The sequence below is a fragment of the Tachysurus vachellii genome, chromosome 12, assembly GCF_030014155.1.
Source record: "Tachysurus vachellii isolate PV-2020 chromosome 12, HZAU_Pvac_v1, whole genome shotgun sequence".
Lineage (NCBI taxonomy): Eukaryota > Metazoa > Chordata > Actinopteri > Siluriformes > Bagridae > Tachysurus > Tachysurus vachellii.
In genome coordinates this window covers 20416532-20435052 of record NC_083471.1, presented here as the reverse complement: position 1 = coordinate 20435052, position 18521 = coordinate 20416532, and the positions used below count along the sequence as shown (strand labels likewise).

General features: G+C 36.5%; 1 protein-coding gene across 1 annotated transcript in view; it reads right to left on the bottom strand.

The window, feature by feature from the left end:
* Window positions 1-15363, bottom strand: part of cfap299 (cilia and flagella associated protein 299) — a 53471-nt gene extending 38108 nt beyond the window's left edge. Inside the window, exons 1-2 of the mRNA XM_060883511.1 lie at window positions 15253-15363; window positions 12165-12289 (exon numbers count right to left, since the gene is read on the bottom strand). Coding sequence (XP_060739494.1) covers window positions 12165-12289; window positions 15253-15363 — 236 coding nt within the window. The remainder of the gene's footprint in view (window positions 1-12164; window positions 12290-15252) is intronic.
* Between the last annotated feature and the right edge of the window lie 3158 nt (window positions 15364-18521).

Here is an 18521-nt window from a genome sequence, read left to right as displayed (position 1 = left end):
TAGTTTGTCTTGGACTCTGCTGCGTGGTCATGTGGTCTCAGAGCATCTGAATCCATCACTATTTTTATAGGGGTATGATAAATGGTCCTTAGAGGACAAGCCTAAGTGGCCTTGAAATATGGTGTTGATGCACACCGTGGGCCTTGTTATTTACATCCAATTTCAGGGTGTTTTGGATTTAAGACATGCCACTCAGCTGCATGATGTCAAACTGAGATTACAAGGTGTGTACTGTATGTGCATGTCTTGGGTATCTGTCCTTGTTCTAAAAAAAGTGTAAAGTTTAAATTCTTAGATGATCTTTTATTTGTGCCTCTTGAATGCTTGAACCTGTGCACACAGTCACTTTTTAAAGTAGGGATACATCAAGGAAGTAATTAATCACAGTTAAGTGCAATAAAAGAAATTCTTGCTCCTAATGGATTTCAGATGGTCTTTTATGCTTTACTCTCGTGTGTAATTATCACAATAATGAAGAGAAGCCTAAAAATGTACATTATTGGAGCAGTGAACAGTCCAAAGAATGTAAATGACAAAAGCGAGAGAAACCATAAGGCCTCACACGACAAATGTCACTGTAATTCTGAATGAATAGATGCTTTTCATTCCTGCAAAGTGAAAGGTTCCAGCTGTAAACCAAATCCAATAGTGTGTGTTACACTTTAATATCAGTATCCAACCCCTGTCATGAAATATATTGGTCCTGTCAAAAGTCCTTAGCTCAAACAGTCGGTGTTCCAGATGTTTTGAATTCCAAAATTGTTGTGAGGAAAATGCTTTGTTTTCGCACACAAGAGTGAGATGTCTCAGATGTACTATTTTTGTATAATGTAACTTTTTGCTACAGTCATGCACAAAATATTCTGGACAGATGTTGGCCACATTTATATTAGAAAATGAAATGTAAAAAATAAAAGTAGATATAATTTATGAATATATTAAAGGCTAAATAGAACTAGACTGGACAGAGAAGCACATCCTCTTCTTTTTTAGATGAATGAAACAGCCAACCCATAAACATGCACAAGTATGTATTTACAGAGATGTCAGACCATTCTCTTTTAGCTGGAACACAATCTAAACATACAGTATATAAAACAGCTAAACTCTTACAGCTATCCAACACCAGCCTCAAATAAAATGATTTAAACTTTAGACAATATCTAAAGATAAAAGATTGGTGCGAATTGGGCAGTGTTCATCCTAAATCTATGACCCCTTTTAAACATCATACTATTGTATTGATAACAGAGTATATTGAGAAAAAATGGCCTATTGGAACAAATGAGAGGTTGTATTTTTCATTACCAGTTAACATTATGTCTTATTAGTCTGATGCATACCCATTTGTTTGTGTCTGTTTGTGTTACTGTGTCTTGAGCCAAATCTTCTTGGTTTCCTGTGTTTCCTATTCTCCTGGTATTTCCTTGTTTTTGATTTGCCAGTTCTCCCTTCTCGTTTTGACCTCTATAGTTACAGTTATACCTGTAGTAATTTTGCCTGCCTGTGGACTAATAATTTTGAGCAAAATTAAGTGTTACACCTTCACAGGGATTTATTATATCAGTCAGTAAACTGTAAAATCAATCATAAAATTCTTACTCCGTACCTATACACTGTAGTAATATTGCGCAGGCTCTCCACTTTCTTACCCCCTTGCATGTTAAAATAAACTTAAATTTGAGGGAGGAATGTAATTTATACCCTTCTCTGGCCAATGCTCATAATGGAAGTCTTAGAGGACGCGTAGTGGTGAAAGTGCAGGGGCAGCACATATTTGAAGACTGGGAACCCACTTCATCTTCAGTTTGAGTTGCTAGGTCATGGAGGCCGAGGCCCCAATGTAAACACAGGTGCTGAGGAGGTGCGTAAATGGGGTTACCCCCATCCAGTAGCAAGAGAAACACTGAAAATCACGCTATGAGTGCATAAAATATCCTCCTATGCAACACATAAACATAATCTATTTCCTTTTCAAAATGAACTACCCTTCATTAAGGCTCATTTGTAGGTATTAAGCCTTAGTTATTACACAGTGGTAGCAGATAGTGATCAAATGATCACATACTGATTTACATAGATCCTAGGTCATAGGACATAGATCCTGATTTATCTTAGGTTTCTTAAATGAAAAAGCAACAGGAAATAACTTTGTGATTTGTGAATTTCAATTCCTCTATGGGATAAATGTGAAGATTGAAATATTTCATTAATGTGGACTAATCGGAGGGCTGGGAATGGCAAGTCATTATGTCTAGATGAAATGTGTATTCAAGGTTGTGTCGCAAACTGGATACAACATACTAAAATGTCAAAATGACAAAGATTAAAGATTAAAAATAACAAAATAATTGAGACACAGCAGCTTCAAAAGCAAAATCCCAATAATAGCACAGACATCTGGGTTCCAAAAGAGCAAAACTGACCATCCTCTTTGAATGGGGAGTTGGGCATTAATCTTAATCAGCTTACATGTCAATAAAATTCCTACTGCATCCCACAATACATAGTATATTTGGTTCACTTTCTGCAATTGGGTCGATCCAGTGACCATTTTTAAAGCCTGAAATTGGCCCAACACCACCTCAAGTTTTAATTTGCAAGTGTGATTACTGTGTCCTCACCTGCCTAAACATACCACATAAAGGAGTTAAACACACTGAACTAAATAATACACATAAGTAGAGTTGCTTTGTTCCCATAAATAAACAATACTTTTCATAGTTTAATCAAAAAAATCTACATGGCGGCTAGAGCTGAATTAACAACAATTCCATTACATGTTTACATATATATTCATATATAAGAAAATATATATACAAAGTGCTATACAAAAATAAAGACATTACTGACTATAGCATTATTATTATTATTATTCATTCATTCATTCATTCATTTTCTACCGCTTATCCGAACTACCTCGGGTCACGGGGAGCCTGTGCCTATCTCAGGCGTCATCGGGCATCAAGGCAGGATACACCCTGGACGGAGTGCCAACCCATCGCAGGGCATTATTATTATTATTATTATTATTATTATTATTATTATTATTATTATTATTATTATTAAGGGGGGCACGGTGGCTTAGTGGTTAGCACATTCGCCTCACACCTCCAGGGTCGGGGTTCGCATGTTCTCCCCGTGCCTCGGGGGTTTCCTCCGGGTACTCCGGTTTCCTCCCCCGGTCCAAAGACATGCATGGTAGGTTGATTGGCATCTCTGGAAAATTGTCCGTAGTGTGTGATTGCGTGAGTGAATGTGTGTGTGTGTGTCCTGCGATGGGTTGGCACTCCATCCTGGGTGTATCCTGCCTTGATGCCCGATGACGCCTTAGATAGGCACAGGCTCCCCGTGACCCGAGGTAGTTCGGATAAGCGGTAGAAGATGATTGAATGAATGAATTATTATTATTATTATTATTATTATTATTATTATTATCAAAGTAATGACATATAAGCAACTGAATATATGTGATTTTGTACTTAGTATACTAATTAAATTAGAATTAATCAATTAAACAGGATTGAGTGATCATGAGGGCAAACGTTAAATGTGTTCATGACTTTCAAGCTTGCAATGTGGAATTCTTAGACTTTTCATTACTGTAAATACTCTGGTGACCTTAAAATAAATCCTGATAAAAATAAGACTTTGTCCTAATAATGGACCCACCACAAAGAATTACAAGTCTCTGCTGGGGGTAAACGGCTTGTCACTGGAGCCAGAGGATCTATGAACTATCTCTGAATGTGTTTACAGCGGTATAAACAACACATTAGTGTGAGGGGATGCTTACGGACAAGACAGATTCATGGGACCCTTTACCTCCTGTAATAATCTTTCAAACAATTTATTCAGCAAATGCTTTGGCATCTCTAATATGTTCCATTCAGCTGCATACTGGCAAATGCATCAAAAACACTTCAGCTGGACGGCTCAATTTGTCACAATCTAGTCTAACAGTTCATAAAAGTAAAGAGATGGCAAGAGCCGAGATCTGCAAACATTCTGGAAGTGATATAGGAGACATTTGTCTTCCTGATAAAAAAAAACAAAAAAAAAAAAACAAAAAAAAAACTTGTGTGATGGCGGAGAGCATGAGAAGTTTGGTGAGGACCGTGGCTCTTCACTCTCTTCTCAAATGCATTCATGAGACATTGTAAAGTATGTTTAGTTACAAATGTATTATTTTGTGTGTTGAGTTGGATGATGCTCAGATCCTTGCTGTCTACTTCCTCTCTCTCTCTCTCTCTCTCTCTCTCTCTCTCTCTTGCTCACTCTTGCATGAAAGCACAGAATAAACAGGATTTGGAGAGAGCTGCTTGCTTTGGACAGATGACCACTAGCATGAGAAGGCCAAAGTTCCTCATAAATCCTCCTACCTCAAGCAGATGTTTAAACTGTATTTTACATTTAACCTTTCTTCCACGTGGACATTTTTCCTCTAACGTTATGGCAACTGCAAATGATTTGAGAGTGGTCAAATCAATGTTCTCCTACAACACTAGTACTACTACACTAAAAAAAAAAAAAGTCTTTAAAACTAATAAATCACAAGGCAACCATAACCAAGAACTGTTAAGGACCTGAGAGACTGAAACCCAGCAAAATAAGCACAATTTTATCAAGTGCACGACAAAAGGTGTTTCCTGTGGCGCTCCCCTAACTTTGTACTGTCCAACATGTTCAATAATGATTTATCTCTGAGCTGTGCTCAAGTTCAGATTTACTATCTGTTTGTACAGCTGAGAGGAGAGGCAGTGTTTAATGCCTGGAATATAATAAAAGAAATCCAATACATCGCACTGCCCTGAGGACTAACTCTCTGCTATTCTATCCCTTACGTCTAACAAATTTGATACTAACCGAATCCTAATTATCATTAAACGTTGCTGTCATTTTCTGTTCCACCTTGGAATGTGTTACAGCGGATCATTTCAGTCGTTATTGATTAAATGTTTTCAGAATCCCTTTGTTGGAAAATGTTTGACATCCATCATAAAACCCAGCTTCATCCACAATTTACAAACAAATGACTCGGCTGGATGATCCTAAAAGAAAAGTTAAAATTCCATGAAGAAGTCTGGGGTATTTCAAGGAGGGACAGACGTGTGAAAACCTTTTGTTACAGTTCAGGAGAATAAAATTGAGCTCAATAGCTAGGCAGATGGCAACTTTAAATAATACAGTGATTTCTAAAAAATCAGCACTTACAGTACATTGAATATTTTTCCTGAGGGTACTTGGGTGAAAAGAATCTTATGGAAAATATTATTTTGGTCTGTTGAACGTCAAGGGAAATTCCACACAGCATGACAATTTACTTAACTCTCTTTTTTTGGAAATCCTCTGTCACCTCTGATTAAATTGAGCCAAATGTATCAATTACACATGCTGTACTCCCTGTTCTACCCTCATTACTAACTCTTCATGTATGTGTTTAGAAGGTGCCCTGAAAATGAGTCCCACAGCTGTCACACATTTAGACACAAGAGATAAGTAATAACATAATCTGTGTTTTTTTTTTCTCTGGACCTACTGATTTGCATTTAAAAACATGGAGTCAAAGGGTTGCTGTAATGTTATTAACATAGGCGTCAGCTAATCCTTTGTTAATTTCTTTTTTTCCAAGCTGGATAATTTGTACCTCATTTCAACATCTTAAATTTATGAAACTTTTTCCTTTTCAAATTAAATGAGTCTAGGACAGAAATCTGACTACGTTCCACCCCATAAGCAATCCAACGAGCAAAGAGAATTATATAATGTCTCACTCTTAACTTAATTTATGTCAGATGATTGAATACTTTCAGACAGGAAGTATGAACTTGCCTATCCATTTTAGTGTGTTTCCTTAATGAATCTTCCATACTTAATTATGATTGATTCTTTTCCAGCCCTATAATAACATACTATTAAAGACCTAAACATGACTTCAGCTATAGCCCAAGTTCAGGAACTGTATTCCTCCATTACACACAAGCATGGGTTATTACATTAATCTGCTTTGCACATGTTGGCTTTGTGGGTTTAGCCTCATCAGCTTGTAAGAGCTTCTAATCATACTCTAGCTTGGTGGCCATTTACCACACTGTAACTTAAAAGCACCATGAATCCTAGTCATCTGAATAACCAGTTTGACCATGAGACTATGAAGCACTTCATCTGTATTTGCAGGTTTGTACACTTTTTTCATGTTTGTGCATTAAACAGCATGTCCAAAGAAGTCAGGAACCAATGGGAATATGTTGAGCAAACATGACAGCTGAGAAAATGTGCAAAGCATAAGCGTGAAAATGTATCGCATGTGTTGTAAATAGTAAACACAAAATGAAGTCGTAGTTTATGAAGATGTAGTTTTGCTTTCATCGATTGGTTCCTGACCTTTCCTACACACAAACACACACACACACACACACACACACACACACACACACACATACATATATACATACATACATACACACACTCAAAGAATCAACAAATAGCACACCAACTTTTCCATCCTTTTCAGTTAAAGGACACAAAAAGGCAATTATTTTGCCATAAACTAGAAGAGATGAAAAAAGATGATCGGTGTCTTTGGGACACCCGTTGCTAAGCTGTAAACTGAACATGAAGCTTAATGGAGTCAAAAATGAAATGCAATGCTAAATTTAGTTCATTAGTTTTATGCCCCTGGTTTCTGAATCACCCCATAGTGCAACACTTTTTTCATGGCTCATTTCCCTGAAGTCGGAAATAAAGTAAAACAAATAAGCAAAAGAAAAGAACATTTCTATTTATAACTATTTGTGTAATAGTAGTCAAAGCAAAATGTCTTCCTGCTTCTCTATGATATCAACTATGGAACCTAGTGATAGGGAAAATAATCCCATGATATAATCCTTGTAATATAGGTAACATTGCTAATTGTATATTTGCACTGGCCACTTTGCACATCCTGCATTAGCGTACAGTTCATGTTTTTATTCTTGTGTACAACCAATTGCCTGTTTTTTTGTTTACACACATTGTTATTACTATTATTATCATTATTATTTTTTTTATAACATTTGTTTCTTATATTTATGCTTCTTCTCTATTATTACTATGCACCAACACACCAAGACAAATTCCTGTACATGTAGACCCTACAGTACCTGATTCAGATTCTTAAAATATTAACAAGATCTGGAAATAGTGAAATATTTAAAACACTACACATGACTGCTTAAGTTGTTCTAACATTAAAATACAAAGCAAACACCTTTTTTTTTTTTTTACTGTTAGTTGAATTACTTATTAACAGTAACAGTTAATTCTATCATTTTGAGTCATTTGTATCATCGATGCTTTTTCAGTACCAATATCCCATGGAACCACAACAGAAACTTAAAGGTGGTCCTCTTCTTTTGGAAGTGTTACATGAGAAATCATTTAACATAAGAGTTAGAGTTTGCTGCAGAATCCATCATATACATCCACCATTTGGAATGGAAGGGGTGGGGTTGGGTGGGGGGTTCCAACTACAAAGCCGATGATGACAGTACTGTCTATTGTCTGTGCCGTGCAGCTATATAATGTAAAAAACACTTCCACCTCTGCTCTGGAATACTGGAGGCCGGTTTATGAGTCATCAAACATCATAGGCCTTGGAGTGTAATGTAAAGGATAAAGATGAATACGTTGCCTGCCTCTGCGTGGTCACTAACCACTGTAACAGTTCCTAATAAAAATGGTTTACTAAGAGGTCCAGAGTGGGTGGGTGGAAAAAGCACTGCAGTGCACCGCCAACTTGGACCTCCTCGAAAATTGCTGCTTACATGACGAAGGGCATGCAGGGAGGAAATGGTTAAAAGCAGAAAAGCAAACACATGGCTTCATCATGGCCATAACAGAAATTCAGCCCGCATTCCTTTGAATCTTGTTAGAATTGGTTTGGTGTCCTTCTTATACTGTAACTTATTCACTTTGAGTAAGCACTGATTAAGTCCCTTATTCTTGAAGCTGATATGGACTCAATGAAGATTAATCAGTTAAAAAAGCAGCCTAAATGGAACCATCTCTAAGTCTTGACCACACAGTTGTTACATGTGGTGGTGAAAACGATCACAAGCACACAGAGCCAGATGATTCCAGGACAAAGCTAACTAAGGTCCTCGTCATCTGGCTTGTAATTCAAAAGAGCCTCATAAAGCCTCCTTAAAGGTCTTCTTAAATAAAGCACCCTGAAGGTCGCTCTTGTCTTTTTAAAGACAATCAGATTTTAAAAGTTCATTTACTAGAGTGTCAATTTGAAGCACAGAAATGATCTACAGCCAGTTTATTAAGTTACGTGGTACAGACACACAATTATAGGAGTAGTTGTATAGTATATTTATAAGTACATTCTATTTGGTGTTGCACTACGAAAGTAATAACTATGTGTCCACTGCCAACATCCAAAACTGACAAGTGCTCCAAATGTAAATATGCTAAAGAAAGCTCAGTACATTCTTATTTCCTTTACCAAATTGTAAATCGTAGATTACAGTGTTAGCTTTGCTGACATGCCCTCCAATGGTCTTTATCATACAATTACAAGCTGTATGGTAGTTTCGTGACAAGAGCTCCATCACACAAAAATGAACTTGTTATCCTTCAGGTCTCTGGTTTGAGCCACACATGTGCCGAGCTAATTTCTGCACCGCCAAGTTTCATTCGAAACAGCTCATAGCACGTTCACAGCTATCAACCGCATTCAAGACACATGCGTATACACAATTTTAAAAAGAACATTTGTTCCAGATTGCCTTGATGCATTACAAATCTATCAAGGAAGCGGCTTTTGCCAATTTTTGAGTTCTTTTCAACGCTAACAAGCTGAACGAGAGAGCTGGCATTTAAGCCCAGTGAATACAGATATTTGTTCAGCTGATTTAAATACAGTTCCATTCAACAGGAACATTCAGCAGTGAAAGGTGGGAAAAGACTATTATCCAACACACACAGTTCATTTTTGCAAAAGCTGTTCCATTGTTCTACTCTGAAAGAACACACAGTATATGGTCAAAACGGGTGGCACTTTTACATCTTCACCCTTCTCATAAGAAACCAGGTGGGCTCCATAATAGTGTTATAATGCTGACTAAAACACTTAACTCTTGTTATGTATAACATTTATAATACAACTGTAAAAAATATTCTAAAACTATACATGCTTAATATAATTTATTGGCAATATAAATAATATAATGGAAAAATAAGATACAAAACTCCTGTAAATGTTTCACATCATGGCAAGTGCTGTGAACGGAGCTGTGCCATGAGAACCATGTGACATGGGAAAGTATTTCAATTTTTCAGAAACCTTTGTTAAATTTGTGCTAAAAGTGAAGCTACACTAAATAATTTTAGCATTGTTCCATTTTAGTCAAAACATAGAAATGCCTCCTGTTGATCTAACCACTGATGCCAGGAACCACTGAACACCATGGCATCTTAGTACAAGCCTGCTTGTCTGTGCCTTGAAAACACAGGGTCCAATTTCAGCCTATGCAGACTAAGGATTAACACTAGTGGTGCATGTGTACAGTGTACGTTCGCTGCACAGTTTTACTTGGCCAAGTAAGGATGGCTCCTCCGGCCATTGAGGTAGAAAGACTAGAATTTTGTGGAGGCCTTTTTTGGAAGGAGCAAAACAATGGACAAAGAGCATGACTGTGGTAGCTTGCTGCAGGGAAAAGAGTGCCCGTTACGGGCGTGTAAGGTCATGACATCTGCTGACATTTACTGCTGGGCACTGGCCAAGTTGCGGGTTTTGGGGCTCATGCCAGTACCTTATATCAGTACAGCGTTAAACCACCAGGCCTCTGCTTGGCGCTTTGAGACCTGTGTGACCCTGAAGTTTTTTTGATCCACAGCTAGCAGTTGTAGATTTGTGAAGATACTGTGAATTGTAAACGTGATGAGTGGGCTCTGAGTTGATAGTCTAGTCTAGATACTGTGTGTTAATCTAAACAGTATGCGAATCACTATATGCACAGAGTGTTTTTGACTGTGTGCTCTTAGAGACAAATACACATAGGGTCCAATTCTAACATTTCAAATCTGGTTTGTGAAAATGATTTGGTTCATTTATATTTGTCACTGAAAACCACAGAAAGACAGAGAAAAAGAGAGAAAAAAGAGAGACCTGGCAAGGGGAGGCCGAGACATTCAAACAGTCCCTGGCCTCCGTTTAATCACACAAAGGAAAACCTTAAGTTTACTGTTGTCCTTGATTCAATGCAGTCATAACTAAATGCAGAACCTCTATTCACCCGAACAGCCATCATTCATTCAGGCACCTCTTTCATTCACGTATTCTTCATTGGGCGGAGGTTTGAGTTTCACACAAGTCCTCTCAAAGCAAAATCCCTTCGTTTGTTCGTCTCACACTTTGCTGGCAAGATACCTCCACGGAAAGCTGTCAAATGAAGCATGTTATATACTAGCCTTTAGCAGGGTAACAAAAGGGCAACATCTGATTAGCATTCACTGCACAATCTCCCTCTTCCCTTAGTATTTTATTACCACAGGTGCAAGGGCATTCATTGATCAGATGCACGCTATGGGCAAAGCTTATACTAATTGAAAACAGCTCTATTTATACACCTGCAGGCACTAAAGCTCTCTGAGAATGTGAGGACTTGCAGAAAAGAAAGAGAGAAAGGGGAAGGAAAAGAATGAGGAGAGCTATAGAGACGAGCAAATCTTACGCATAGGGCGAAAGAAAGTGCTCGTGAAAACAGCAGCTCTTGGAAAAGCCGAATGTGATGAAAACGACTCATAAAACCTGCTTATGCACAGCTTAATTCTGGTGTGTCTGGCAAAAAAAAGATACGCTGCTCACTGTGTCAGATAATATTAAGACTGAATGTTATGCAACATATTGTGTTGAGCATGATGTTTGCATAAATGTCATAGCAGAGCTGTAAATCATTATTCTGCCACAATTAGCACTTTTAAAACTATTAGCACTTACATAAATACAGAGCCAGTACACTTAGGCCACTGCACCACCCTTTTTAATGGTACACAGGGCAGTTGATGACCACATGTGACAGTGCAGTTCCAAATCTCTAATTAGAAGGTGCATTCCATTAGTCTTAACAGCATAACAATATGGTCTCAGAGGTACTGGTGAACTCCACAGATTCAAAATAGCCAAAGCTCAAAATAGCCTTATATCAATTGCCATGCTTAGATGCAAACCTTCCTGTTGCAAACCTAAAAATGATGATGTTGGGCTAAAGACAGAGCCACAGCAACAATGTTAAGAGATTTTGAGACTTTAAGGTGTCTTCCAAGTTCACATGATTTAAATATAAGATCAAGCTCATCACTTAGACCACAGATAAGCCTAGACTATAAAGGAGCTTTTTGGTAACTTTTCTTCTGCCTTTGACTTTTTTTTTTTTAAATCAGCATTTTGATTTTGATGTATTACTTTACTTAAGCTGAAACCAAGAATGTCTAACCATGTTTTAAGTAGGGCTGAATACCAAAGAGACACGTCTACAGGTGGTTTAGGCAGGGGAGCTGGCCACAAGCAGCCAGAGAAAACACAAATATAGTGCTCCAAAAATGTTTCCTGAAGACCGACCACACCAACTATGCAATCATCGCAGCGTACGAGTCCAAGTTTACGGCATCTCAAAACTCCCACAAACACACAGAAAGCACTGATTTTACTCTTATCCCAGTCCAGGCAACACAGTCCTAGAATATCACACATGAGACTCATCCGGTGACATTTTTTGGCCAAATGCCTTCAAATAGTACAACAGAAACTAATGTAAACCCTCTTTATATGTCTCATTTTTTTTTACAGCTGATAGTAAAATGTTCTGCCACGACCCAAATTTCTCCAAACAGGGCTGCAGAATGTATTAATTTCAGTGTTTCTTTTCCTTTCCTACCAGCAGCGGACAGGTCCTTTACCACACTTCCAGCTTAATGTTACTCTCAATATCCAGAATTATAGCAAAGGTATACACACTTTAGTGACATTATGCTCTTACACAGCCCATTGTCCTGAAATGTAGAATAAACATGTTACTTGTGAACTTACTGGAAAACACATTGGCAAACATGCACTCTCGAGGTCACACACTGGTGTGAAGATCATCCATTGCTGCAGTCAGCACACATTAACTTACTTCTGCTCGCTCCTTTTGGAGAGCCTGGAGGCCTGAGCAGCTGCTTTCCTGCTCTCAAATTCCTCTCTCTTCCAGACCTCGCCCCTGAGGCCCTGCTCCACCACCTGGCGAGCCAACTTCTCATCCTGAAAGAGCAATAGTCAGATCTGGTGAGTTTTTCACAGGCAGGGAGAGGTGCTTAAAACCCATTGAATAATAGTGATCAATTCAATCCGTGTTAAGTAAATGCATTAGAAACTTCACAGTATGTGTAGTTTGGTGTGTTTTGATGCCTTCCTTAAGATGCACCATGGCTTTCTGTATCAAGGATTTCTGCCACATGTCAGTGAGTTGGCTCAGCATGGACCATGCAATAGCCACATGACTGAGGAAGATTCCTTGAGCCTTCAAACAAAAGGGCTGCTTTTATGTGGCCATGGGGAAATGAGTTGGCAAAGCCTGACTGGTTAGGAAACAGCAGCGATGTGGGAAAAAGTGGAAACTGTTCATTTGAACTTAAAGACAGCAAAATTGTTTCAAGCATTTTGAGGTGGCACAGTTTGTGACTTCTTCTGTCCATGTAGTCTTCTGTGATCATTTAAAAAATCTGAAGGAACCATAAACTAGTGAGTGCAGCAGGCCGTGTGGTTAGTGGAAATGAAGGTGGCAGGGACAATTAGAATAAGAATTAGAATTAGAATTTAGAAATTAAAAATAGAAAATATGGTGACATGCTGCAGATTCGCTGAAACAGGCAGGTGATTGCTTTCATGCCTTCAAAACTGAACATACATTAATCCTATAATGCAAATGCTGCCATTCGGCTTTGAATAATCATTCCCAAGCCGTGTTCAGCACATAACATTACTGCATATCTGATCTGTGATTTTGACCTGTGCTTTTAGAGGAAAATCAACAGAGAAAGATGTTGCAAAACCTACTGATTGTTACAGATTGTTGATGCTGGAGACCCCTTCCATAAATATCTCCTCAGAGAAAGCTTCACCATATGAACAAAACTTTTCTTTTTCAAATAGCAACATGTTTTTAACACGCTTTAGCTGTTGATTGTGTGGTAAACTTCTGAGTTTCCTTGTGCCCTGAACTACTGTCTAATCTACTGCTACAGATAATTATAAAACATCTTATCTTAACTGACCAAAGGCTAATTAACTCAATCAGATAACAAACTGACCAAAGGATAATTAACTCAATAAAGACTAATTGATCATTAGTCACATGTCTATGTTTTGGAATGACAGCAAGAAAGCCACTTTTGAGAATATGGCAAACCATATAGTTTAGGACGCACATTTTTGTAACCCAAAATGAGGCCTGGTCAATGAAAAATGATCTCTAACATGTGTCTGAAACCGTCCCTTTGGGGTAATCATAGTTAACAAAACACATAATGAGTTCACTATTGCGGACAATTCCTCCACCTAATGTTTGAATTATTTATAAACCTCATCTCCTGAGCACCACATTAACAAATCCCAAGTAAGCAAGCAGTCAGACGGAAAAATGTTATTTGGAAATCTGACTTGGGTCCTTGGGGGGCCCAGGCAGAACAATCTCAGGATTCATACCAGGCAGAAGAAGTACCCACAACCTTCAAGTTCTTTAAAAAGACCCAAAATCTGATACTTGCTTAGGTTGACTGCAGTCACTGATTCATTGTGGATGAAGTACTGTAGATACGATGAGAGAGCAAGGGAAAGATGTTAACTGAGATCACAAATGTTATGGTATTACTAGATTATGCATTACAGTATGCATAAGTCTTTACAGTAAGTCTACAGTCATGCAGTAAGCTAACGTTAAGGATGTCTGAATCAAGTCATCAGTGAGTAAAGAACTTTAGTTCAGGGTGAATCGGTATTAAGTGTTAGATTAAACAATTAGAGGATTTCTTAGTCTAAAATACATTTTTATCCAAGCGTTTCCCAATGTAATTTTTAACGTGCTTTATCAAATCAGAAATTACAAACTTTAACCTCTGATTAAAGGCTTGACCTATAATTAATTCTGATGGCTTGCTATGATTTAGTTGCCAGTCTGAAGAAGTAAATAGCAGAATTATTATTCTTAGGCTCGGTCACTATAAATGCATTGTTCTCTTTGCTTTAAAGTGAAAACAGCATCCAAACTTTAAGGAATTCCATCGTTGTACTATTTTGTAAACCAGCGCAGACCTAATAAGCCGAAACCTCTATTTAAAATAAAATGTGTATTCAAGCTAACGGATTAACAGGATTAAAGTTAGTCTCAGATTACAAGAAAACTAAACCAAGGATTAACTGATAGTTTCAATGCAATCCTGAATATTTGTAAACAGGTTTGTTTTAATTGTTTGTTCTATTAAAATGATTGAATCTGTGTGTTTATTTGTATACACATATAACATGTTCTTTTTTTATTACATTATTTTACATTTATTAAATGAATATTTTTCATATTTACATTCAGCAACACTTAAGTAAAATATATTGATGTAGCGTTAGCTGATAAGCTTATGTTTATTTCACAGCTTATATTGAATGTATATTCAGGATATGGAATAAAAATATACCACACTAAAGGTGTAAACTGGGATCAAACTGGTCAGTTAGAGCCTGAATGTATTTTCATATTATACATAATCACCATACATTTTTATATACAGCCATAAATGCTTATGTCTGTATTTAAGCCTATATGTGGTTATATTTGATATACCATATACAGTATTTAACACATAAGTGAAATTAACATCATACAATGGACACCATTAGACACCATATATGGTCATATGCTACGTTTCCTTTTGTTTACATACCAGTTTAGGTTTTAGCACGTTCGTGGCGCCATCTAGTGTCACTTCAAGGTAATGCGCTGCTCAATTAATAACCGCTGTAGTCCAATTAAATTTCCGCCAACTATAACTACATTTAACAACCACGAGAACAAAGTACTATTTCTATAAGTACAACAAATAACTTTTTTGGATGACAAGAACGTCACATTGGCATCGAAAATTAGCTTAATGCCGTAGGAGAAAAAGCAAAATGGACTAAAAGCTGTTAAGCTAATTAAAGAATTATAACAAAGACGGGATGTTTAAACTTACCTCGAGATAATAATGGTCTAACGGCGTTATCTTAGAGTCTAAATACTCATCGTAAGTAAGAAATTCGTTTATAGCTCCGTCTAAATCCGTCTTAGTGCCTTTTTTCGCCATTTTGTTTGAGAAAGGATTGGTGATCGATCTCCATAGCAACGGGGCCACGTGACCGGATTGACTCCGCTAAGCGCGAGAGCAGCACGTGAGCAACAATTAGCCTTGTATTGAAAAGCAATCCAACTTAGAACTAGTGGAGAAAGAAAAAAATCTGTCTATCCACAATTTAGTAACAGGGTTGATTTTTATGTGGAGTGTTAGTCTTACTCCTGATGTGGAACTCAATCATGTCCTGTAAATGTTGGAAAGGTTTAACACCAATCTGAAATCATAAGAAAAGGTATCCATGGTATCTAAAGGTATCTATGGCTATATAAACTATATATATATATATATATATAAAAACTATATATATATATATATATATATATATATATATATATATATATATATATATATATATATATATATATATATATATATATATATATATATAACCTATGGCTATATAACCTATATGACATATATACAGTATATAACCTATGGCTATATAACCTATATATTAAACCTATGGCTATTTAACCTATATATACATAACCTATGGCTTGATGGTTAAAAGTATGTAAGAATCTGAATGAATCAATGCATATTAAGGTTGCAAATGGTAAACATTAAAAGTCTCTTTGTGATTGTAGCTTTTCTTACCACTTTATTTTTATGACATCCAGTGAAGTCACTTTTTCTTATTATAAATCTTGGGATTGAAAAAACAAATAAAAAGTCAGTGGACATTTTTATGGGTCAGGCCCCTAAGCAGACATGTGTTATATGCATATGTGGGGAATGTAGAAGGTGCTCATATGTTCTTGCTCAGTGGTGTACTGAGGATCGTGAATGACTTAAATAAGGTATAAATTTATGCTGAACTATGCTACAACACACTTACCACCAGTACCAAGTACCTAGGCTCCTTTTTGTTAGTCACTTGCGCCCTCTAGTGTTTGCAAGCTGTAAGTTTTTTAAATTTATCAGAATCAGAAGGAGCTTTATTGACGAGGAATTAAGTGCCATAAGCTTCCAGTACACAGAGACAACATGATATGATATAAATATAGACAACATGATATAAATAATACACATATGTAAACACAAATAAACAAAATAAATCGAAAAATAAATAAATTGTATTCATAGTTGTGCTATAGATAAGACAGAGGTATAACATGCATAAATTCTGCTTTAAATGGTTTTGGTTATATCTCAGACTCAAAGTTTTGAAAAAACCTAAAGACTAAAATAAAAAAATTTATAAAATTAGAAAAAAAAAATACAAATGTGAAAAACCCTCAATAGCAGATGACAACAGTAGTTATTTGCTGTAGACTGACTGGTCAACTGAAGGTAAATATTCAGAACAAAAGTGTTAAATTTGCTCAGAAAAAGGTTACTGTTATGTTACTGAGCCATTTAAGGATGATACGTGCTTTGTGATTTGGTGGATTATTATTATTTATCAAGTGATCAAATAAAAGCTATAAATTGATTGATTGTTAGTAACAATACTCAGATGTTTATACTGACCTGTAGAGCTCACACCAAACAGCAGTCCTCCATGGAGCTTGGTACAAATGTTGGATGAAATCGGATCCCTTTTTAGCCTGATACAGAAGAAAACTAAATCTGTTCATCCAGGGAACATTTATAGATTCCACGCCACACTTTGGCCACAGTAGACAATCTGAAATTGTATGAGAATTGCCTTGCAGTAGCAGCACATCTCCTGCTTGATGGAAAGATTCTTAGTGTCATTGTACATAGGATCCATAGGGAGATGCTACTACCAGCGCACACAGTACTAAATATCAAAGCCACATTCAAAATCACTAAGTTTGACTTGCTTTACTAATCCTAACCCGTAGTTTTTAAAAAAGTGTGTACATAAATATCTTTTATAATGAAATTAAATGCATTCTTAATCCTGGATCATTTTTGCTAAATGTTTTATGTGACAGTCATTATGAGAAACTTATAGGATACTTTTATTAATATGCTTTATTGTTTTTTTTTAATATATAGTTTTATTCAAGTAACTAAAATGGACATTGCTTAATTCCAAGCCATTTTTGTGCATATTGGGAGGAATGCTTTGGATCATTGTCTTGCCTGACAGTCCAACAACACCCCAAGCTTTAGCTTCACAACAGACTCAACCAGATGTCTGCAGTTTCACTTTTTTTTTGGACGTCTCTTCTGGAAAACCAACCTCTTATCCTTTATATCCATTAGAATGTGTGATTATATAAGACCGGAGTTCAATTTTTTTTTTTTCAAATATTTTGGAAATTGACACCTATGACATTTTGTCTAATCATCTGAGATGTCAAAATGCATCAGTTTCTAATTGTTAATAATTACAAATGTCTATCTTAATTTAGGAACATTCTTCATGGGTCATGTTGTTTAAAACATTACAAAATGTTCCACCAAATGCACTTATTTTCAGCTGAAACTAATATGAAGCTACAGCTTAATAATCCAATGAACATTAAAGAACCCTGTTTTAATTGTGTACAATACAAGCTACAAAAAAAAACAAAAATAAAGCTTATTTGTATTTGATTGAACTGAGTAACATTAACACAATTAGTTCTTGTTCATCTAACCATACAGTATGTGGTTTCATGTATTTTTAAGCCCTGTATAGAGCTTTACACTGAGGTGAGCTGAGAATCAAACCTACAATGTTTTTCAACAGCCACGTCACATTATTCTACTATACATGTTTTAATCAACAAAAATGTAAGACTAATATAATTATATATAATTATTTATATTATATATTAGTTTTACATTTTTTTAAATTTTATATATATATATATATTATTTAATAACCTATTTTTTTAATAATATATTTGATTTGACACAGGTTTTACACTGGATACCCTTCCTGGCACAGCACTCCCATTTTATTCATGTTCGGGATCGGCGCTGAGAGTTAGTCTTGCCCGGGAACCGAACGCAGGCCACGGCAATGAGAGCATGGGCTCCCGCCGCTGGACCACCAGGAGCTACACCACATACAAATACAATATTTAAAAAAGAAAGCAAGATTAGTGGTAAATTATTACATTATGTTGCTTTGAATGTTTTATTATCAAAACATAATTAGACCTATGCTTCTTGTGTTCTATCTCAGCTGTAGCAAAACATAACCACCC